The sequence below is a fragment of the Pelophylax lessonae genome (assembly GCF_965119305.1).
Source record: "Pelophylax lessonae genome assembly, chromosome: 1".
Classification (NCBI taxonomy): Eukaryota; Metazoa; Chordata; class Amphibia; order Anura; family Ranidae; genus Pelophylax; species Pelophylax lessonae.
The window spans coordinates 332,389,108-332,414,182 of NC_138768.1; the positions used below are offsets into that span (position 1 = coordinate 332,389,108).

At 40.6% G+C, this 25,075-nt stretch overlaps 2 protein-coding genes across 2 annotated transcripts in view; both read left to right on the plus strand.

Moving 5' to 3' along the window:
- IRF9 (interferon regulatory factor 9) overlaps nucleotides 1–6,808 on the plus strand; it is a 42,214-nt gene extending 35,406 nt beyond the window's left edge. The window contains exons 6-9 of the mRNA XM_082243731.1: nucleotides 779–823; nucleotides 5,204–5,560; nucleotides 5,928–6,043; nucleotides 6,239–6,808. Of these exons, the coding sequence (XP_082099857.1) occupies nucleotides 779–823; nucleotides 5,204–5,560; nucleotides 5,928–6,043; nucleotides 6,239–6,379 (659 nt within the window). The 3' untranslated portion in view covers nucleotides 6,380–6,808. The remainder of the gene's footprint in view (nucleotides 1–778; nucleotides 824–5,203; nucleotides 5,561–5,927; nucleotides 6,044–6,238) is intronic.
- Nucleotides 6,809–23,306: 16,498 nt separating this feature from the next.
- REC8 (REC8 meiotic recombination protein) overlaps nucleotides 23,307–25,075 on the plus strand; it is a 74,777-nt gene continuing 73,008 nt past the window's right edge. Inside the window, exon 1 of the mRNA XM_082243730.1 lies at nucleotides 23,307–23,455. Within this exon, the coding sequence (XP_082099856.1) occupies nucleotides 23,400–23,455 (56 nt within the window). The 5' untranslated portion in view covers nucleotides 23,307–23,399. The remainder of the gene's footprint in view (nucleotides 23,456–25,075) is intronic.

Below are 25,075 nucleotides of genomic sequence, written 5' to 3' on the forward strand. Positions count from 1 at the left end.
CATGACAGTCTCACATAGTAGTCTCTGGGAGCGTGGCAATCTCACATAGTAGTCACTGTAGGCATGGCAGTCTCACATAGTAGTCACTGGAAACATGACAGTCTCACATAGTAGTAACTGGGGGCATGGCAGTCTCGCATAGTAGCCACTGAGAACATGGCAGTCTCAGATAGTAGTTTCTGAAAGCATGACAGTCTCACATAGTAATCCATGGTAGCATAGCAGTCTCACATAGTAATCCTTGGGAGCTTAGCAGTCCCACATAGTAGTTTTTGGGTGCGTGGCAATCTCACATAAAGCCTTGGGAACCTTGCAGTCTCACCTAGTACTGTTTGAGAGCATGGCAGTCTCATATAGTAGCCTTTGGGAGCATGGCAGTCCCACATTGTAGTCACTGGGAGAATGGCAGTCTCATACTGTAATAGCCTCTGTGAAGTTGGCATTCTCACATAATAGTATGTGTCTTATATTGTAGTCTCTAGAAACATGGTTGTCCCTGACAGCATGACCTTCTCACATAGTAATTTCTGAGGGAGCATGGCATTGTCAAATAGTAGTCTCTAAGATCATGTCAATCTTGTATAATAGTCTCTAAGAGCATGGCAGTCTCTTTAGTCCGGTTTGACTATGACATTTTTTCCAGTACGAGTCAAGGCTTTTGGATTGTAAGTAAGATATATTTCGATGCTTTAACACTGCTTTAGGATGTGGGCTGAGGGACACAATACATTTTGCTTTATTTCAATAATAAATATTTCTCTCTCGCACTCGTTTACAGATTTCCTAGAACCATTGTTGACCCCTCAACACTGCACAGATAAAGGTATTGTGATTGAACTATAACATTTTATGCAGTACAGTAATCAGTTATACTATTTTCACTTTTAATAGATTTATATTGAAACCATGAAATTGAAGATAGTAGACAGAATGTAGCTGCCAAGAATGTAAAAACATTCAATAGTATAAATCGCATAATAATAAATAAAACTTTTAGCCCCTAAGTTAGAGTAAGTATAGATAAGCCAAGTAATAAGCAGATCCAGACGTTAAGTCTGAATCAACAATATCTGCAACATGTAAATAAGAAAGAAGGAAAAAGAAGATGCAGTTATACTATTTTCTCTGGGTCTGTACACATGCCACTAGTTGTCCATGTCTGCCAATTTGCTTTCAGCTTCATTAGAATATAATTAAATAGATTGTGGAGAGAAATGGAAAGATATAAACATACAAGCAATGATCAGTTAAGATTCAATTCAAGTAGTCCAGTGCACAAGGCCTTCAGCCTACCACTATAAACAAGCAGGTTAAACTTTTCTTCATCGATATAGTAATATTTTGATTTTTCACATCTGAAGTCCAGATTCTTTGGGTTAAGGTGGCCATTGATGCATCAAAATTTAGCCTGTTCAGCATGGACCAGCCACATTTTGATCCAGGGGGTTGATTTACTAAAGGCAAATAGACTAACTACTTTGCAAGTGCATTTGCATTTTGCAATGACAGTTGTTCCAGAATTTAGGAAATGAGGAAAAACTCTGCTTACTTCCACCTTCCAGTCATGTGCAAGCAAAAATGCTGTTTTGTTTTCCTTGCATGTCATTGGGTATCCTTTGCAAAGTAAGACTTTACTTCATTCACTAAGCTCTGGAGCAAATGCCTTTCCAGAGAGCAACTGTACTTGCAAAGTGCGCAGTCTATTTGCCTTTAGTAAATCAACCCCCATGTATGGCCACTGCAGTTGAACAGAAATCATTCTCATTACAGCTCCTTTCTACTAGGTAGAGCACGAGTCAGTTCTTACATTACACTGGTACCTTTCTTACAGCTAGATTCCTCCAGCACTTCACTTTAAGGAATAACGGTCAGTAGTGGCAGCAGGAACGCCTCTTGTAGTCTTGCTAATGCATTTAAAGAGGAACTGAACTCTGGAAGCTGTGACCCAAAAAAAGCAGACAAAAGGCAAAGGACTAGTTCTGGGTAGTGTTTGTGGGCTTCTGGAAGCTGATCTTTCCTCATCAGGGCCTGTTCACACAATCTCATTGCAGTAAGGTGTGCATTACTGCACACTTTACTGTTATATGCAGCAACGCATGTGTAATCAGTTGGTGCAAGATGCAATGTAGTCATGTCCTCTTTTTATATAATCTTTATTTCTTTAGTATTGCCAAAAATCACATACAAAACAGAAAAAGTATCAAAAATACACAGAGACAAACTACAGACTTTAGACTGATCAATATTACATATATTCCAGATTCATTGATTAAAAAAAGGAGATGGAGCTAAAGAATCTATACCAAAAAAACCTACAAGAAAGATTCTCAGAGACAATAAAACATATCGGCCTTGTTCTAGCCCACAATTAAAAACCCTTAATCATTTACCTCTAGTTCCCATTACTATTTATAAAATACATCCAAGGTGCCCACTTAGCCTGGAACTTCTCAAATCTATTCTTGCAGATGTGCACCCATTTCTCAGCCTCCATATTATTATTGACTTATTTCATCCAATGTTCTATAGAAGGCGTCTGTGATCTTTTCCAATAAACTGGTATTAGCTCCTTAGCAGCGTCTAACAAATGAGGAAAGAAACTCTTCTTATAGGATCCTATAAAACTATAAGTGTCATGAAAAAAGCACTGTAAAGGGTCAGTGGGGCGGTAGTAGTTTCAGATATCCATTTCCTGATCTCGATCCAATATGGCCTGATCTTGGGACATTCCCACCAAATATGAGCATGGGAGCTTTGTAAGCCATGGCCTCGCCAGCATTTATCTGAGACTGAGGGATACGCTGCAGCTAACCTCTTTGAAACCCTATACCACTACCACCTCGATAAGTGTTTATAATTGGTCTATTGTATTCTAGTAAAAATAGAGGAGGTATGTACCAACTTCAGTATCTATCTTACGTTTCTGTGTACAAGGAACGCTCCAACTCTGTATCCCATTCCCTGAAATACCTGGGAGACCTGTTAGTGCATTATGTTGATTCAGAAGTTTATAAGAAATAGAGAATAATCCTCTATCTATTGCCTGCTTAACCACTTTAAGACCGGAAGATTTTGCTGCTTAATGACCAGGCCCTATTTTGCAATTCGGCACTGCGTGATTTTAATGGACAATTGCGTGGATGTGCGATGCTGTACCCAATCGAAATTGACTTCTTTTTTTCCCCACAAAAAGAGCTTTCTTTTGGTGGCATTTGATCACCTGTGCGATTTTTATTTTTTGCGCTATAAACAAAAAAAGAGCGACAATTTTGAAATATTTTCACATTCTGCTATATAACATTCCCAAAAAAATATGTAAAAATCCAAATATTTTAGGCCAATTTGTTTTCTGCTACATATTTTTGGTAAAAAAAAATCGCAATAAGCGTATTTTGATGGTTTGCGCAAACATTATTGCGTTTACGAACTACGGGAGAGATCGTGAGTGGCCAGCAGCCATCGGAGCTACCTGTCACACGCACGTGGGGTTGTGATTCATTTACATGCACAATGCATCTGTTGTTTTGAGGAGGAGTTCTTCTTTAAACCATAAGAAATCAAATTATGGTAACGCACATGTTACTGCAATGAGATGGTGTGAAAAGGCCCCTACTGACATAATGCCTTGTTCTGCACAGTGTCTCTTTTTTTGGGGGTTCACTTCCATACATATATCAGAGCCTCAAGCAAGAAGAACAGTAAGCAACCCATTACTGACATTACTAAATCTCACTCCAGATCTCCTAAGACTAAGAGTCACAGGCAACAGTGCATTCATTTCACACTGCAGGTATACGGAGTGTATAGGCATACTCCCCTACTAGGAAGTGCTTTGCTATGTTTAGAAGGAATTCAAGACAAGAGGTAAATCTTCTAGGGTACTTATGTCTAGATGTTCCCTGTAACATACAAAATCTTCACCTGGGGAGTTCAGTTTCACTATAGGGCTCATTCACACCAGTGGCTGCATTATACCACAGCCGCAGGTCTGTGCTATAACGGTAGCAGTATCAATGACTTGTATGACTCACCACACTGTTTACTTTTTTCAACTTCATTAATAATTCACAAAATTACATTTTGTTCCTCTGTATGCACCCCATCACTTTACTATACCCTGCACTGTGTCAAAATGCAGCGTCGCCTATTCTTTTGCAGCACACACCAAACTGTCTTATGTTTTGGGACTACATTGTGCAAGACTTGCCTAGCACAGCCCTGTGTGTGTGGTGTGAATGGGCTCCTAAAGTGTTACTAAACCCACAACAATAAAATCAGTCTGTATATGCAGTAAAGCATGCTTATTATACTCACTGTGGAACCTAAGGGGTTATTTCGCTGTGTTGTATAAAAAGACTGTTTGATCCTGTATCCACAAATCCTCCTCTTCTTGCATTGTTCCCATAACATGTCCAGATAAGATAGTTACTGGAGTCAGGCTGCACCTGTTCAGTTTGGTGTCTATTGCTAGAGAGTTTTTTTGTGATCATAACAGGGCCAATCTGCACTGTCCAGACAGAGGGTCAGGAGTTCTGCATCCAGAAAGGACAGCCAGTGCAGTATGTAAACTCCTCCTACAAGCTTTAACTAGGCACTGATAGAAGACACATGACTGCTATATACTGCTTATGAGAAAATGTATTTAGCAGTTTACTAAAATAATTTCAGTTCGATGTTCTGTGGGAGGCCAGATATAGTGAATGCAGGGTCCTGGGTTTAGTAAAACGTTAATGTCAGTGTGACCACAGTATTGAAAGAATATAGTAGAATAATTTCCTCCTTCCAGTCTTTTTTCCACTGACTTCTTAATGTCTTTTTTTGTTAGAGCTAGCTCAGGAGGGTTAAAGGAAAGGTAAATTATTGGTTTACAGAAGGAAAAACAAAACCATATTAGAAAAAAGTAAAACATACAACAGTATAAAGTTGGCACGTGTATAAAGTGAATAATTGTTACTCTTGTTCTAGATTGGTATGCAGCAATTCTGTTATATTTATATGTTTTATCCTGTAATTTAATAAAGATTTGTTTTTATTTGTTACAGGCATTTATATAGTGCCTACAAATATACACTGTACAACCACATTATGTTATTATTATTATTGTAAAATGAAAGATCTAATAGATGCTATCCACACAATGTATTGTTTTGAGTATTTTTTTTTAGTCATGTTTGGTGTCATAACCTTTTTCCTTTTGTTTCAGACATGCAAGTCACATTATTATACAGTGGTGTGGAGGTATCGCAATCCTTGATCCGGAGCGGAGAATGTAAACTGTCAGCTAAAGCTCCTACTCAGTGCTTGATGGAGCATGTTCTTTTTCCTTTACCAGCTGAACCACTGGATAAAGACACACAAAAAAAGACAGGGGATCTCCTGACGTTCCTGGAAGCTGGAGTTATGTTAGCCAGCAATAAAAATGGAATCTTTGCCCAACGACAAAAATTTTGTAAAGGGCGCATTTACTGGACTGGCCCATGTACACACAGTCAAGGAACAATTAATAAACTGGAACGAGATATACTTGTAAAATTATTTGACACACAGAAATTCATGAATGGTAAGTGTAAGTAGGTAGATAGAATAAAGAATACATTTATAAAAATGTCAGGGAGGATTTACATGTTATGTTGTAGTTTCACCTCTAGAAATGTTTCCTTTAAACAGCAGTTATTCCATAAATTACTACCTTTAACAGGTTCAATATTTAAAAAATGAAACAAGGTTGTAAACATAATGAGAATACACTATTCTATGAGCAGAAAATACTGACCACTGTATTGGTAGTTGGTAAATATGCTGAGCTGCAGCAGAAAAGTCAAGTGTTTCCATAATTTGAAGCAAATGTCAGATTTTATGTTCTGCCTATCTAGAAATCCTGGTAATTTTTAATTTTACTAATGTTCATTATTGGGATTTTTGTGTAGAACTGGATTTATACAGAACTACAGGCGGCAACCCACCAGAATATCATGTCACGTTATGTTTTGGAGAAGAATTCTCAGACCGGGATCCTACTGAAGATAAACTGATTACAGCAAAGGTGAGGAGTTTTTAATAAATTAAATGCATATCTTTATATATGTTATGCACTGTAAGGTGTGAACCTATGAATGTTCCAAATGAACAGACCTGCTAACATCCAGACAGGTTTTAGATGGTTTTCACCTGACAGTGAGATGCTTTTTAATGTTAGCATTAAAAATAATTCTAGTCATTTTCTGCTTTTTTTGTATAGATTGAGCAAGTTATGGCCTCTGAGTTGGTACAACAAGTTCTCCGTGCATCTCCTAGTCAAGATCCAGATCTGGAGGAGCCCTCTTCCCCACATCTTATTCAACTTACGCCTGTGGATACATCATACAACACATATCCTTGAGTTTGTACCCATATACTGCACAAAAAAGGACCATTCAAAATAATGTTTGGCAGGGGTGGCCAAGGTTTGTTTTTACTATAGTTTCTTTAGGTTCCTAAACTTAGCTATCACAATTTTAAATATATATCCGTAGTTTTGTATTTAGCGTTTTGTATTAAAGTTTGCCTACAAAATGTTTAAGAAACGAATAAGCCTTTAGAATTCAATATGGGGACCCTTTTATTGTCTGCTGGAGTTTTTCCTCATGCACCCTTTTTTATGTGAAATAGATCATTCAGATATGCATGAATATCTCATTCGTGAATGCATATAGCCATTGAACCAAATTTGAAAAGGACTTAATCTTCTAAAGGTACCTCTCTACAATTTGTGTCTTTCCCTGATGTGATAAAGATCGGAGCATCCAAACATCTATAGAGTTGGAGCTTGGCAGTTGTTTTGAGACTATACAATAAATAGTTATTTCTGTTTGGTAGCATGCTAATGGAACCAGCTTTAATGTCCGCTCACATTCAGATGTTAGCACTGCACTTTCCTTTTTTCCATAGAAATGTGAAAAGCTCGCTGACACTGCATGAAGAATTTTCAAAAATCTGCCTTGAAGGGTAGTCTTACATGGCTTGCTCTTTGCTCAGTTGCTGATGAGTTGTTGCCAGCAACAGGATCTGTAGTATGACATCACCTCATGACATCACCTTATGACATCACCTTATCTCTACACTACATGTACATTTCCCCATTTCCTTGTTATGGTTTGACAGCACAGTGCTTTTTCTGGGCTGAAATCGCAAGAAATGGTATCAGCACTGCCCATGTTCTCTTTTGCTAAAACTAAATCCCTCTCACTTTCCTCATTTTCACAGCTTAGAGGCTTATTTTTCGTAGTCTAAGATGAGAACTGAAAGTGCTGATTACACTCCTTAAAGTGGTTGTAAACCCACTTAGTAAAAATCATGCAATCCCCTGGCTTTCATAATATTAAGTGTCCTGTATGCGTGCTTTATTTAAAAAAAAAAAAAAAAAAAAAAAAGCCGTTCTATACCTGATTTAATAGCGCAGCTCGGCGCTCACATGACCGGCTGGCTCTCCTCCCTCCCGATCTGACAGGTACAGCGGGAGGAGCGGAAAATTTCTCCGCTGATGTCCGTCGGGAGGAGAAGAGAAGAGGAGGAGAGAGCTGGCTGGCTCTCTGACCACGGTCTCAGGGCTCAGTAGCCATGATATATACCCTGGTCAGTTTACAGGGGGGAGGGCAGAAACTGTCAGGATCAGCCAAGTTTTTCAGGTGTTACAGGGGGCCAAGTTACACAGCACAAGCACTGTGCTGTATTAAATGCTTTAAAGGAGCAGGATCCAATTTATTTTTTAGCATAACACAAGAAGTTTGCACAGGACACAGTAGATTCCCGATCAGTGTGTGCGTGTATATATATATATATATTTGCACTTCGTAACCAAAGATAGCAGAATGCTTTTAATTGTACCTGACCAAAAGGCAGCAAGTAAGTAAGGCTCAATGTTAGAGATAACATGCACTTTAAGGGTCAACTTTGCAAGTAATGTGCCCAGCTCTCCTTTTAGCAGTTGAGCAAGGAGCAGGCAATACAGGAAGCACTCACCTGCTCCTATGGCATTGCTCTGTTGCTGGCTGAACAAGCGAGGTTTCACTCTGTCACTTCTACCTCATTGGTAAGCAAACTTCTGCAGTGGTTTGGCCAGCAAGGAAATTACCCCATAGAAGTGAGTGAGTCATCTCTTTAAAGCAAAACTCCAGGAATCCTTATTGCATACTTACATTAGTCCAGCTTGGCACAATGTAAGTATGCATATGTCATACCTGATTGGCTGCTGGGAAAGATGACAATCACTGTATTAGTCCGTGCTACTACAGTGATCGCTGAGATCTTCTGAGTCCTGCTGGAGTTCTGTGGGAGCAGCTTACTGACTGTAGGGGCCGCTCATTCAACAACGCTAAGTTCAGTTTTAACAATCATGTAGACCAGCAACAGGACTGTTGTGACATGGCTCTAAGTGTGCCACCTGAAATGTGACTGAGGCGCCTTTATTTATTTTACATATATTAATGGCACAATATAGATTTTTATAGCTTACTTGAATAAGGTCAAAACGTTTTCACTTCACTGGGAGGTTGTTTGATCACTCTGTGCATGCACTGGGAAATTTTTTTGTAGTGATGTAAACATTGTCTCAGATGTCTTCAATCCTGTTAAATCTAATTTTATAAGGAAGACTAGCAAAAGTGTGTCCATTCATTGTAGAGGCTTAACACGGAATCGTGCATTGCGGTGACAGCTAGGGCAGAGTTTCAATGTCAGTGTATTGGCAAAGTTCGGAGTCGAACACTGCCAATGTATTGGTGCAATGGCAGCAGTCGGGTCACACACATCTGTGGCACAGCTGTGGCACCCACAAGTTGAATGTAATGGCAGCAAGGGGTTGTTGGCTTGTATTACAGTGGCAGGGATGTTCAATGCCGGGGCAGTGATGGGGGCTTGCATGGTTGGTGCAGTGGTGAGTGTCATGCACAATCAGTGCAGTGGCAGAGTCATGCACAGTTGGCGCAGTGTCAAAGCCATGCAGTATGGGTGCAGTCATGGTGCCATATTAATACACAAGTATCCCCATACCTGCTCTTCCTGTGTTTTGGTACTCCTTGTGCTGCTCTCACCAGCAGCTTTCTATGGAATGCAATATGCCACTTACAGACTGTGAACCATGTGTCTGTGGAGAGCTGTATTCTGCTGCTGCATTTTAGCATTCAACCCTCGCGCATCCAGGGAGCTGAGCAGGACAAATTCAAGGCCACAGTCTCCGCCCCTAGCTTTTAGAGAATCCTTAGAGCCAGTCCAAAGCATCCAACATCATTCTCTCTGTTCTGTTCTGGTCAAGGTTTCTTCACATCATATTGTGATGTTAGAAGGAAATTTGAGGTAATTTTTGAAATAAATAAACTAACATTATTTGTCTTTAACCAAATAATCAGATGCCCAATGCCTATATTGTTAATGTTAAGCTGAAATCTGCATTTCATCATGAGAATAAGAGGAAAACAAAACACCTTTCTACTTCCTGCATTCTTCTTTTATAATAACTATAGGATAGAATGATTAATGCATTGCAGTGATACCTTTTCAGCATTAAAATCAGATTTTAGAGCTGTAAGATCATTGAAAGGTCCTGATTCGTAGTTATGGGTTTCTGCACTCAGCTTTTTGGCTTATAATATATACCAGCTGTTTCTTAGTTAAAAGAAACCCTAAAAAGGCTGGGAATATTTGAGACCACTGTTCTGTTTACAAAGTATAGAGGATATATTCATTTTCAGATTTTTTTAGTGTGATAGTTTCTAAGTTTCAATTATGTAAGTAGGTTTGTTTGGATATTGGATAACCTTAGTGACGCATACAGTGTATACTTTGGTCTGTATTTCATCAGCATTTGGCAAAGTAACAAGTATGTTGCACAGCGAGCTTCATAAGGTGTGTTCTTGCCCCAAATTGCTATAAATTATCTACTTTCCAACTGTTGCTATTTGCAGCATGTTTAGCATGACTCCAATGCCCCCACATACCTTAAGGCGCCAAGCCTAGGCACAGTGGTTCATTTTACCTCATATCCAGAAGCGACAGGCTTCAGTAGAAGATTGGGCAATGTAACACAGCATAGTAAAAGTTAGAGCAGGTAAAGGGTAAGCTCACCTTTGAGAACATGTTACATGTTCCACCTGTTTTTAGGTTGGAACATGTAACATGTTCTCACTGCTGCAGCCGCCACCTGCTGCTCATTTTCCCTGTGGCAACAGTTCAGGGAGAAGTTGCCCTTATTTGCTGTCACTTTTTGAAAACAGCGCTGCCGTGCTGGGCTCCACCCACACGTCCACGTCATTTATACACAGAGCTCTGTGTATAAATGAACTAAAAGTCCTGTCATCCTTTGCAGCTGTCAGATTGTAGTTTTCAGTGAACTACCAGGGAGAACTGTGGTAGTTCATTGATTCTTCCTATCAGGATGTATCGGCTTCCTCATACAAGGTACGAGCAAGCAGATACACCAACAGATCTGCAGGAGACTTTCACATGCTCCAAAACAAAAAATAATAATGCACATTTTTTTACCTGCAAAATAATGTGCATTTATTTATTTTTTTTCTAAAGTGAACTTGTCCTTTAACTTATGGTACCTTGTGTGCAGTGTACCTGCTATTTTCTTTTAATATAGGCAAGTATCATGTTGACGTTGAGATCATTCAATAAACAGCAAACCCTGTATTTATATGCATAAGCATCATGTAGCCTTGTACCTTAGTAGACGAATATTAACTATACCATTGTGAACAGCTTTATTTTTTCATACATGTTACTCATGGACCATAAATCATTATTTATTCCGATATTTTCCTAAGGTCAACTAAAACAAGTAAAATGCAAGGTCTCCTTATTAGATTGAGGTGCCTTCCCCTGTAAAAATCACTGCATGATAATAATGGGAAAAATGTACCTGTAAGAATTATATGTTTACCTTACCCCAGCCTTCTGCATTGCAGGGCGTGAAGTCATTCTCCTGGCGAGATTCCAGGTAACTGATCAGTACCCCGAATCTCATGAGATGACACGTCAGTCCGGGGCAAAAGCATGTTTTTGCGAGAATTTTGATCCTCCTCATTCCAAGGAACTTGTCAGAAGGAGCATGACATCACCCTTGACTAGGCGCCCCAGGCACAAGAAGTTTTTTTAACTATTATTATGCAGCGTTTTTCACAGAGGGGTGGGGCCCAGTTTTAACAGGCAGGCCTTGTTTTTTACAGCAAGGTCTGCATTATTAGATAAAGTATCATGACACTGTGAAAATGTCTGGCCCTACGGTAAAGGCATACCTGAGAATCTGTCTTAAAACCAACAAAAAAAATGTTTTGCATATCTAAAGTACAGGCATTTAGATGCACCTAATTCCCTGCTCTTATGGTTGAAGAGCGGGCCATGCTGGCAGGCAAAGCTTCCAATGCTTTTGAATAATGCCAAAAGTTACCCTTTACTTCCTGCCACCTGCAGATATCTATTGAATAGTGAGGCAGCCATTCTTGTGATTAGAATGTGTGTGGCGGGGCCAGGCAGCAAGCTCCAACACTGCCTGGAAATGTAAGAAAGGCCAAGCATTCAGCAGGTGGTTATTTTTTTTCTGCAAAACAGCCTCTTTTAGTTGCAGATTTTTTTTTAGATTGTGTGTTCTTTGCCTTTTCTTGTAAGCCTTTATTGTTTAGTATTGGGGCCTTATTTGGTAAGTTAAAAATCAAAAGTAACTGCTATAAAATGTCTTTTATTGCACCAGTGGGCATACAAAAAAAAGAGGGACATGCACTTTGTATGAGGTTCATCTGAGAGCCTGTATGTGTTTTCCCCTCTCACCTCACCCTACATTCTTCCATGTTTGCCCTCAGGTTTGCTTTTATTGGTGAAAAGTAAAATACCATTGGCTGTTATGTGCAATTGCACTTAAAGCCACCCTTGCTTTTTGTATTGACTTACTACATAAGCTCGGTTGTATATGACATGTTTTATGGCAACTGCCTTTTGATAAGAAAAGGTCAAAGTTAATGTAGCACTACATGGTTTAAATGATGTAGTCCTGTGTGTTCAATGCTGTTTCTTTACCTTAAAGTGTATCTGTCTACTATTTGGTGTCTACTTGGCAGTAGATTACCAATCTCTGTAGTAGAACATAGATGTCTGTACTCATTTTTATATCTGGTACACTAAATGAAACTACAAAGAGCTGGAGGGATCTTTCAGAAAACGTTGTTTCCTGTGGCGATCTCTTTAATAACTTTTTTCCATCATGCTGCACTCTGGCAGAGAGGTACAGCATTCTAAACTCCAGTGTGTACACAGCATTAAGAAGATAAATTAAATTAAACTATTCTGTGGTAGTGCCTTGTAATAAAATTAAAATGCCGATTGCATTATAATTATTACCGAGTGCATACATTTTTTTTTCAGGATATCAAAACCACTAGCAAGTGTAAATTCATTTAGTGCGCTATTGTATAATACCATGGATATTGTAATGTAAAGCTTTCAACACAAAATCCTTGTGTTTTGTAACAATAAATATTCTCTACTTTTGAACAGTTGCCTATATCTGTGCATTTTTATTTCTTTAAGGTCCTTTCACATGAGTGATCTGATTAGTTCTCAGTCTGTTTTTTAAGTGGATCTTTTTGGCTATGGGAGGGCAATATTAAATGCATATGGGTGGGAGGGCAATATTAAATGGATATGGGTGTCACTAAAGTGACATCTGTACCCTTTGGCTCCGAATCAAAGATCCCCTGCTGGTTGGAAAGGACACAGCCGGTTTTAAAAGACCATAAGACCTTTTTGTTTTTAAGTTCATCATCCCTGTGTGATAACATATGCGTATATGTCATTTTTGTGTCTGTTTCTTTGGGCACCCTAAAAGTTCATCTGTACAAACTAAATGCTATAGGTCATTTTTGAATTTAAAAAAAACCCTTACATCAGTAAAGAGTTCTTAAAAAGACCTTGTCAGTGAAATAATGCAAACTTTAATACCTTGTTAAAGAAGCCAATATATACCTGGTTTTTCCTGCCATCCCCTGTGTCTCTACTGTGTCCTGCATTTATGAACGGCCTTAGATAAATAGCCATTGGTTTGCCGATTTGCTTGGTGATCACTGTGTACCGAGCCATCAGTAGACAGCTCACTACACAGAGATATTGTGTAGCCAGCCGATCCGTACCATGTGATCACTGTTATTGGTCATCATTCTTCTGAGTATTGCCTTTACATTTTTGTATCTAGTGCGCCTTTCATATACCCCCCTCAATAAAAGAATGTTTCTTAATTTCCAAGAAATTGAGGCAAAAAAGCAGAATAACTTGGGGTGTCGGCTTTCCAAAAAAGGGTAATTTCAGGGGTTTTAGTATTAGCTTGGCATTTTTATTTTAACAAAAAGTTATACAAAATTCTGGTCTTTTTTCCTTATTATAGTAAAAAATAACAACCATAGCAGTTATTAAATACCACCAAAAGAAAGCTCTATCTGTCTAAAATTGGTATAAAACTAATTTGGGTATAGCATAGCATGACCGAGTAATTGTCAGTCAAAATATCACAACACTGTAAACTGAAAAATGGTCTGGTAATTAAGGGGTACTGCGGGCTGACGCTTAAGTAGTTAAATATCCTGCAAGTACAAAAAAATTACCTTTTGTTCTTCTAAAAATGTACTTGGCTCCTAAAACCAGTTGTGAGCTGACAACACACAGCGTTTTGTTTTGTGGACTGAGTGGTGTCAGCCCTGCCCAGTTCTCTTTTGCGAAACGACTCAACCACTCCTACTCTCGGGTCTCCACAACATAAAGGCTAATTATTATCTAGTCCAAGATGAAAACTAGGAGGACTCTTTTAAATAAAACAAAGTATGCAAATGACAAGATTAACTAATTTATGTACTTAATAAAGCCGATATAACAAAACAAAAATAAACAGACAGTCTTTGTTAAACAGACCGAAAGGGAGCAAATAAGAGATGTTCATTATTAGGGTTTGAGTATACTTTTATTGAATTTTTAAATTGATTTATTTACAAAAAGAAAATACAAGATTCCAATGGTGAACGCAAAGCAGCTTATAAATTGTGAATGTAAATTGCAGCAATTCACGAAGGTCAAGTTCTCCTCAGTTATTTAACTACACATCAGTATTGAAGCCTACAGTATTTATTCTATCCAGAACAGTGTCCTTGGGCAAAACATTTAAAGTGATTGTTATTTTTTTAAAAATAAAAGCTGTGCCTTTACAAACATGTTATACTTGCCTGCTCTGTGCAGTTGGTTTTGCACAGAGCAGCCCCAATCCTCCTCTTCTCGGGTCCCCCACCAGCACTCCTGGCCCCTTTCCCTTGCCAAGTGCCCCCATATGGGAGCACTCATGTGTGCTTGCTCCCGAGCCTGTTTATACATAGGGTTCCGTTCACATCTAGGGGTTTCGGATCGCTTGTGATCCTAATCACTTTCAATGGCATCCTAATTGCGGCATGATTTTGCCACCCGACGAATTGCGGTAAAATTGCGCAGAATCACAGGACGCATGTCGCTCAAAAGAAGATCCAGCGATTCTGTTTGCCTGACACAACCGTGATTTGTTGGGCAACAATCGTGGCAAAATTGCGTCGCGATTGGGGTGCCATTGGATTGACGGGGATCGCAAGTGCGTCCTGCCATTTGCAGTGATTCAGGATTGTGGGCAGAATCACGGTGTAGAATGCATTGCGGTAAAAACCTTCTGCCTTTAGAACAACTTTAAGGAACATTATTGGAGAGCTGAAGGCAGATTTAGAATGGATGCCACAGACTGACCCATGTCAGCAAGAGAAATTAAACATAAAATTAAGTTCTACCTGTAAAATAAATAAAGACAATAGGACCCACACCTGTCTGCTCAGAAATTCACACTAATTCCTTTATCTTACAACTGGGACACCAGTGTATCTGCCAAGGGGTCCAAGTATCTCCTGGACCGACAGACATGGAGAACAATTGGGCCAGGCAAGAAAATGGGCTGGTCATTAACAGGATGAAAAATTGGAAAAGACCTGGAAACTGGAGGAAAAAAAGAGAAATAAGGTAAGGTAGAGGGGTAAAAATCTCTCCGGCAGGAACCATGCAGCAAGCTTACATGGTAGCATTGTATTGGATTCACTGGTGGCAAATCAATTTAATTTTGTTTTGTTTATTTAAGTGATTGTAAACCTCAGACATGAAATATGAACAAAGCATATCCCTCTATCATGTTTACTTGTCTCAGGTAAGAGCACTGAGTGTAATTTCTGTCTGCTGCCTCGTTTCTCTGCTATAAGCATAAGTCACTTCTGACAAGTGACAGGGAAGGGATCTCCAGCTAATTGGCAGCCTCCCTCCAATCAGCTCTCAGAGCTCTTCTCACTGATGTAACTTCAGCTTTCCGCCCCCTGCTTTTCATAGCTGAGCGATCCTGTGTAAATTCTGCAGTTTGAATATATGGAGGGGAAAGACGGCTGTACATAAACAGGTACAATTGATGCAGGAGGATTTGTTTCATCGCTGTGTATCACCCGAGGCCAGTCACTTCACTGGGTATATTTAATGGTTTACACTTTAAAATACTGGACATTTTATCATTGATCAGCAATCCAATTAAGTTTGTGTCTTACCAAATCCAGAGGAATTGCAGGCTTCCACCATCTTCGAGCAAAAGCTATTCTAGCTGCCAAAAAACTATGAATAGATATAAACAGGTCCATATATACACTGCCTGGCCAAAAAAAAGTCGCCATCCAAAAAAAGGTCACACACACTTATATTTTATTGGCTTTGATTATGGCACGCATTTGCTGTGGCATTGTTTCGATAAGTTTCTGCAATGTCACAAGATTTATTTCCGTCCAGTGTTGCATTCATTTTTCACCAAGATCTTGTATTGAAGATGGGAGAGTCGGATCACTGTGCAAAGCCTTCTCCAGCACATCCCATAGATTCTCAATGGGGTTAAGTTCTGGACTCTGTGGTGGCCAATCCATGTGTGAAAATGATGTCTCATGCTCCTGAACCACTCTTTCACAATTTGAGCCCCATGAATCCTGGCATTGTCAACTTGGAATATGGTCGTGGCATCAGAGAATAAATAAATCCATTGATGGAATAACCTGGTCATTAAAGCGGAGTTCCGGGCACAAAAACGATTTTTTTTTTTTGTGCCCCTCCGCTAGGTAGAGCTCACCTGAAAAGGAATTGGATAGTTATTTTTATTTTTTTTGTTTACTTACCTTTTTATTGAAGATCGTAAATACTCACCTCTGACTGCTTCCTCCCTCGGAGCCGCGGCTCACTCCGTCACTTCCTGCCTCGCGATGATTCCTGGGAGCTAAACGTCATAGCTCCCAGGAATCAATGCGACGGCACCGGCCCTGCTCGTCATTTCCGGGCGACGCCGCATTCCCCTGCTAAACAGCTTCTGGGCATGCCCAGAAGCTGTTTAGGAATGCGGCGCCGCACCGGAAGTGATGAGAGGGGCCGGTGCAGTGCATTCTGGGACACGAAGACGCGGAAGAAGACAGAGAAGAGGACCGCGCCGGCTTCAGCTGCCCACAACAGAGATGGAAACGCTGTGGAAGAAATTTTCTAAGTAAGTATTTCTTCTAAAAGGTAAGTGCGAACCGGGACAGATCGGAGGCTAGCCATTGTGGAATGTGCTAGCCCTGACTTTCCCGGGGGTATGTTCAGCAAAAAATCATTTCTGTGCCCGGAACTCCGCTTTAAGTATATTCAGGTAGTCAGCTGACCTCATTCTTTGGGCACATGCAGTAACTATCCCATAGGATACTTTCTGAATGCTTAGTTTAGTTAGTTGCTTAGTTATTTCCAGGTGGCGACTTTTTTTTGGCCAGGAAGTGTGTTTGGACACAGGCACAATTTTAGCTTTTTTCAGGTATTTACCAAAACATATTTAAGCTATAATTATATAATGGCTGTGGGCTGAAAGTGCACACCCTCATGAGGGTATGTACATCCAAATCGGAGGAAGCCACCCCCCTTTTTCAAGGGACCAAATGTAATTGGACAATTAAAACAAAAGCTGTTTCATGGCCAGGTGTGGGATACTCCTTCGTTATTTCTGCAGTTAAGCAGGTAAAAGGTCTGGAGTTGATTCTAAGTGTGGTATTTGCATTTGGAATCTATTGCTGTGAACCTACATCATGCGTTCAAAGGAGCTGTCCATGCATATGACAGGCCATTGTAAGGCTTCAAAAATAAATCCATCAGAGAGAGCAGCAACATTTGTAGCGGCCAAATCAACAGTTTGGTACATTTTGAGGAAAGAACGCACTGGTGAGCTCAGCAACATAAAAAGGCCTGGACATCCATGGAAGACAACAGTGGTGGATGATTGCAGGGTCCTCTCTATGGTAAAGAAAAACCTATTCACAACATCCAGACAAGTGAAGAACACTTTCCAGGAGGTGGGCGTATCATTGTCAAAGTCTACAATCAGGAGAAGACTTCACAAGAGCAAATACAGAGGGTTCACCACAATGTGCCAACCATCCATAAGCCTAAAGAATAGAAAAGCCAGATTAGACTTTGGCTAAAAAAACTAGCCAGTTTTGGAAAAGCATTCTTTGGATTGATAAAACTAAGATTAATCTGTACCAGAATGACGGGAAGAAAAAAGTGTGGAGAAGGCTTGGAACAGCTCATGATCCAAAGCACACGTCGTCATCTGTAAAACATGGTGGAGACAGTGTGATGGCATGGGCATGCATGGCTTCCAGTGACACTGGGTCACGTGTTTATTGATGATGTGACCGAAGCAGCCGGATGAATACTGCAATGTTTAGAGATATACTGTCAGCCTAGATTAAGCCAAATGTAGCAAAGTTGATTGGATGACACTTCACAGTACAGATGGACACTAATCCAAAACACTAGGGATGGGCTTTATGTTCGAGTCAAACATCTACTGAAAGCTGAAATTGGTCTAGGCAGGAAGGGGGTGAAAGTGCCCTGTATTTAAGTGGTTAAGGGGAACCCTATGCCAAAATGTAAAAAAATGGCATGGGCCCCCCCCCCCCAAAATCCATACCAGACCCTTATCCGAACATGCAGCCTGGCAGGCCAGGAAAGGGAGGATAAGTGAGCACCCCACTGAACCATCACAAGCCACTTGCCCTCAACATGGGGAGGGTGTTTTGGGGTGCCCCACATAAAGCACCTTGTCCCCATGTTGATGGGCACAAGGGCCTCTTCCCGACAATCCTGGGCTGTGGCTGTGGGGGTCTGCAGGTGGGGTGCTTATCGGAATCTGGAAGCCTCCTTTAACAAGAGGCCCCCCAGATCCCGCCCCCCCCCCCCATGTGAATGGGTATTGGGTACATCGTACCCCTACCCATTCACCAAAAAAGTGTAAAAAAGGAACAACCACAGAACACAGTTTTTGACAAGTCCTTTATTAAAAAGAAAAAAAAAAATAGTGTCCCTCGATGTAAATCCATCGTCAATCACGACGCCCGCCAACCTGAAAAATAGAAAAAGTTTAAAAACGCTTTGCCTCTTTTGCGTCCTGCCGTATGCCATTCTTCAGCTTTGACAGCTTTTATAGGCAAGGGGCGGGGCCACCCAGTTACGTCACCCAGTGGCACCACCCCTTCTAATGTCACATGACATTGCTGCAGCTGGCTACATACATCGTACAGATGCGCTACTTTATAGGCACATTAAGGGGACCCACCAGGCATGATATTTAAGGGAATTTTTCAATTTTTTTTTTTCACTTTAAGCATCATTAAAATCACTGCTCCTGTAAAAACGATTGTTTAAAAAAAAAATAATTTTGCACCTTTCACCTGATTTGGATGTAAATACCCTCAAATGAAAGCTGAAAGTCTGCAGTTAAAGCACATCTTGTTTGTTTCATTTCAAATCCATTGTGGTGGTGTATAGAGCCAAAAATATTAGAATTGTGTCGATGTCCCAATATTTATGGACCTGGCTGTATATTAATACACTAAAATAAAAATTCATGCAGCAATACTTTTATAAAGGAGTTACATTTATAAAGGAAGGAATTAGTAAAAATTGGGGGTAATCAACATTTAACTATACATTTTATGCTTAAAAAAACAAAGCTTACCGTAACTACAGATTTAAAGTGGAGCTCCAGCGCCCCCCCCGCCAAAAAAATAATTAAAAGTCAGCAGCTAGAAATACTGTAGCTGCTGACTTTTACTATTGGGGCACTTACCTCTTCAGGGATCCCGCGGCGTCCTCACCCAAGCTGATTCTTGAATCGACTCTCGGATGCTTGGCGCTGCCATCTTGGGTAAGAGAAACCTGATAGTGCTTCTCAATGGGAGTGGGAGCGGGTACCTGTCAAAACCAGGTTTCCGCCCCCCCCCCCCCCCACAAGGTGCCAAATATGGCACCAGAGGGGGGAGGCAGACAAGTCCTCTTTTGGGTGGAGCTCTGCTTTAACTTGCGATTTGTCCTTTTCACTAAAATCAGGAGACTGCTTGTTGCCCGAGATGCTCCTGTCCCAGCTTCGCTGCACAGCTCCCAAGCAGGTTGCCTCATCTGCCTCTTCCTGCCCTGGTATTGAATACCTGAAAAGCTAAGAACAGAAGGCAAACATTTTTATCAATTTTGATATGGCTACTTTTAAAAGACTCTTGGATCTACATCTCAAAGATCACAACATTTAGGGGTATGGGAAATGAATACGTCCACACACACCTACACAGGTTGAACTGGATGGACTATTGTCTTTATTCAACCTCAACTACTATGTAACTATATATTTTTTTTCTGCTATCTGTGTCTCATAGGGGAGATTTTTCTTCAGTTCCTGTCCCATAGCCAAAACAGGAAGTGAGAGGAAACCCATCCAAAGTGAGGAAAATCTCAGGTTGTCAGCAGAATTATTGTCCCGAATGGAAGATATCCCCATATTACTGTTCCAGGGACAACCCAAAAATTTGGGATTTTCTTTTTCTTTCACTTTCAATGATAATGGTGAGTATGCCAAATAGTCGATCTCCCCAACAGGGGCACAAACAGCAGTAAAAACCTGACAGGTGTTCTAATCCCTCTCCAGTCTATCCTAAACTAAAGAAAAAGTTTTACCTTTAGTTATACTATAAATTAAGTAAAGTATATAGTAGGTCCTATCCTGCACATGCAAATGCCTATACAGATTTTTTTCCAAAGCTCCCTGGGTACCACAAGAATTGTGGTGCTGTATTATGGGGCCTGCCCTGGCCTGCCTTAACTAGTAATCACACTTTGATTTTATTATCCAATTGATGTGTGATTCAACAAAATCAGCAAATATTATCCATAACTTTCCTTTCAATTGATTTGGAATTGATCAAACTGAGTCGATCAGCTAGGGCAGAAAATGATTGATTGTTTTGCATCAACCAGCATTAGGGAGATACTTTGGTCATAATTTGATGCTATTTGGATCAATCAGATTATGAGATTGCATAGTAGAAACAGAGACGCGATCGAAAACTTACGATCGTATCTTCCAACTATCAGTTAAAATCCCTTTCCCTCTGTGTGACATATCAGTCAGCCCTGGTTCACACTGATAGCATTTGCATGGTGTCCATGCGATCTGCTGCGGGTGTTAGGCTCGGTTCACATTTGTGCGATGGCAGACATTGCATGTGATTCGTAGCGCACTGCTCTGAAAGTCACATGCGATGTCTGTGTGATGCGAATTCAGCCATACAGATAGTATGGCTGAATTTCCATCTGATTTGGCACAAACACGCACAGGACCCTTTTTTGGGTCCACAGCAGAATCGGATCACATGGTGGTTCACACTTATGCAACCCGATTCATGTCCGAATGTCAGTTCAGACTGTGATATGTGAACTGATCTGGGGGTGTCCTTAACTTTGAATTGACACCCCCAGAGATTTGCATATGGCAGTGTGAACTGCTTGCGCTGGGAATGCGATGTGGGAACGCAGTAGATTTGCAGGGTTCCTGCATCGCATTAGTGTGAACCGGGACTTAACCACTTAAGCCCCGGAAGATTTTACCCCCTTCCTGACCAAGGTTTTTTTTGCGATTGTTTACTGCGTGATTTTAATGGACAATTGCGCGGTCGTGCGACGCTGTACCTAAACGAATTTGACGTCCTTTTTTTCCCACAAACAGAGCTTTCTTTTGGAGGTATTTGATCACCTGTGCGATTTTTTGATCATGCGCTATAAACAAAAAAAGAGCGTCAATTTTGCAAAAATAACAATATTTTTCACATTTTTTTATATGAAATTCCCCCCAAAAAAAATGTAAAAATCAAAATTTTTTTAACATTTTAGGCCAATTTGTTTTATGCTACATATGTTTGGTAAAAAAAATTGCAAAAAGCGTATTTTGATTGGTTTGCACAAAAGTTATCGTGTTTACTAACTAAGGGAAAGATTTTTGTCATTTTTGGTGTAATGGCGGCGATCTGCGATTTTTTTTTTTTTGCGGGACTGCGACATTGCGGCGGACAGATCGGACCCTTGACTGACATTTTTGACACTTTTGGGGGTTACCAGAGACATTACTGCAGTAATCAGTGCCATACATATGCACTGTTACTGTAAAAATGACACTGGCAGGGAAGGGGTTAACTGTATTGGAGAGGGAGGGGTTAAGTGTGTCCTAGGGGCGTGTTTCTAACTGTGATGGGACATGGCTACTAGTGTAAAAACAGAGATCAACGGTGCTACATAGTAGAACCGTATGATTAGCATTCCTACACAGGGGAGAAAGACAGGTGGCTTGTTTAGATTAGCCGCTTGCCTTTCTCCCGTCCCGGCGAACGATCGCGAGTGACCGGCGGACATCGGGTCCACCGGTCACACGCAATGACTTCTTAGGGAACGAGCCGGGGCGGGCGCGCGCTCGCCCGCTATTGGCTAACAAGCCGGTGACAGGCTAGTGACGTACCGGTACGTCACTTTGCCTGGCCGGCGCTGACCGCCGCAGTATATGTACTTGCGGCGGTTGGCAAGTGGTTAATGTTAGATTAAGGAAACCCTGAAACAGATCGAGTCCTGGTTCACACATATGCGATGCGGAAACCCAGTGAATCTACGGTGGGTTCCCGCATTGCACTCAACTCACAGGCAGTTCACACTGCCATATGCGAATCTGAGGGGGGGGGGGGGGTGTCAATACAAAGTTAACGACAACCCCAGATCAGTTCGCATATCACAGTGTGCACTGTCAGTTGCGACATGAATCGGATTGCGTACCCATGCGATCTGATTCTGGTGCTGACCCTAAAAAGGGTTCTGTGCGAGTTGTCTGAATGGGATGCAAATTCAGCCATACAATCTGTATGGCTGAATTCACATCGCACAGGCATCGCATGTGATTTGCAGAGCAGATTACTCCGAATCACATGCAACGTCTGTCATCGCATATATGTGAACATTCTCTTAAAAATGCAGTGCGATTGCCAGAATCAGGTGCGGGGAAATAAGGGTCCTTCATCATTGGTGCGGGTGTGGATGCAATGTGATGGCTCACATCGCACAGCACAGGCATCGCATGTAGTGTGCACATAAATGCAGTGCGAATCCTGTGCACCGCACAAGTGTAAACGCAGGCTTAAGTTGGTGACCAGAGAGTGGTTATCAGGAGAGATTGATCAGAAAATAAATAGATCACTTATCAATCATTAGATGCCAACTGATAGATTCAGGGGTTGGTGGGGTGGATCTATACAACCATCCAAGCTCTGATGGAATATTCTATAAAAGAGCACCCTGAAACTTTAGGAGACCCTTTCAGAAACAGATCTTTTACAAAGATGGAGTGTCCTTGTAATTCCGGGGCAGCTGTCAATAATACGTGCACTAAACAACTTGGCAAAAAGCAAGAACTCTTCAGTCAAGAAAACACAAACACTCATAGTCCATAGGGCTAAGCACCAATAATGCCTGTACCCGGGAACACTGACAGGAGCACTTGGTAACTGGCCTCCTATTGGCTGATCGGAGGTACCACTGTCTGCTGCGGAACCCTGGTATCCAACAATGTCTCTTCCATCATTGGTTGACAGATGCCAAAGAAAAGATGCTGCCCTGATTGGCTGACAGCTGGCGAATGAACAACGAGGGTAAGACTGAATTGGAAAAGATGCGAGGAGTAAACTTTCTCCTCACAGAAGATGGTGAGCGGATGACACGGAGTCAGATAATTCTACAGCTCTCATTTCATTCACATACAGCTAGGATTTCACCACCACCACACTACATTCCATTCATTGTATATATATATATATGATAGAATCCTATTTATTACCTCATTTTATTGTTTTACCACACTCCATTGTTATTATTGTATATCAGTAGTATATACTTTACCACATACATCTATAGAAACAGAGGACGGGACGTGTTCCATAGGCAGAAGAAAGTAGAATTTGGGGACCATGTTTTATTTCCCTAATGTGCTTCAGCGACACACAGGCTGCTTCTCCACTGTATGGTAAGTACATAGACTGAGGAGGGTTCATGTCTGTCTGTCTATCCATCCATCCATCCATCCATCCACTGTATGGTAAGTACATAGACTGAGGAGGGTTCATGTCTGTCTGTCTATCCATCCATCCATCCATCCACTGTATGGTAAGTACATAGACTGAGGAGGGTTCATGTCTGTCTGTCTATCCATCCATCCATCCATCCATCCATCCACTGTATGGTAAGTACATGTCACCTAGCCTTTGTGTCTGTCTGTCTGTCTATCTATCTATCTATCTATCTATCTATCTATCTATCTATCTATCTATCTATCTATCTATCTATCTATCTATCTCTTCATCCATCCACTGTATGGTAAGTACATAGACTGAGGGGGGTTCATGTCTGTCAGTGCCTGGTGCTCATCTATCTATCTATCTATCTATCTATCTATCTATCTATCTATCTATCTATCTATCTATCTATCTATCTATCTATCTATCTATCTATCTATCTATCTATCTATCTATCTATCTATCTATCTATCTATTCATCCATCCACCCATCTATCTTTTCATCCATCCATATCTATCTATCTATCTATCTATCTATCTATCTATCTATCTATCTATCTATCTATCTATCTATCTATCTATCTATCTATCTATCTATCTATCTATCTATCTATTCGTCCATCTATCCATCCATCCATCCATCCATATCTATCTATTCATCCATCCATCTATCCGTATCCATTCATCCATCTATCCATATCTATCCATCTCTTCATCCATCCATCCATCTCTATCTATCCATCCATCCATCCATCCATCCATCCATCCATCTATCTCTATCTATTCATCCATCCATCCATCCATCCATCTCTATCTATCTATCTCTATCCATTCATCCATCTATCCATATCTATCTATCTATCTATCTATCTATCTATCTATCTATCTATCTATCTATCTATCTATCTATCTATCTATCTATCTATCTATCTCTATGGATGGATGAATAGGTAGATAGATATGGATAGATGGATGAATAGATAGAGATGGATGGATGAATAGATAGATGGATAGAGATGGATGAAGAGATAGATCCATCCATCCATCCATCAATCTATCTCTATCTATCTATCTATCTATCTATCTATCTATCTATCTATCTATCTATCTATCTATCTATCTATCTATCTATCTATCCATATCTATCTATCTATCTATCTATCTATCTCTGATTAGTGAATGATGAGCACAATACAAATCCATCCCTCTGTATATTACCAGCCCTTCATTGTATGCAGTTGTACAGGTATCAGATGATGCTACAAGCACTGTACATCAGTCATCAGTCCACAAGTATGGTAGAAAGATGCTTATCCGATTTACCACTCTGTCAGTTTTCAGATTTTTACAGCAGAACATAAACCTACATAGGATCCTATATATCTTTACCTGTGAGGATAAAAAATAAAGGAGCTGCCATTTCTGATTTTATTTTGAAGGTGCTAGTTCTTGGGGTGTCATCCTGATCCCGGTGTCACTGCCTAGCTTGAGGTCTGAAATATCTGCCATCCTGTTCTGCATTCAGGAAGGGATTGAGGTGTAAAGTCAGGACCAGGAAGGGATGGGAAGTC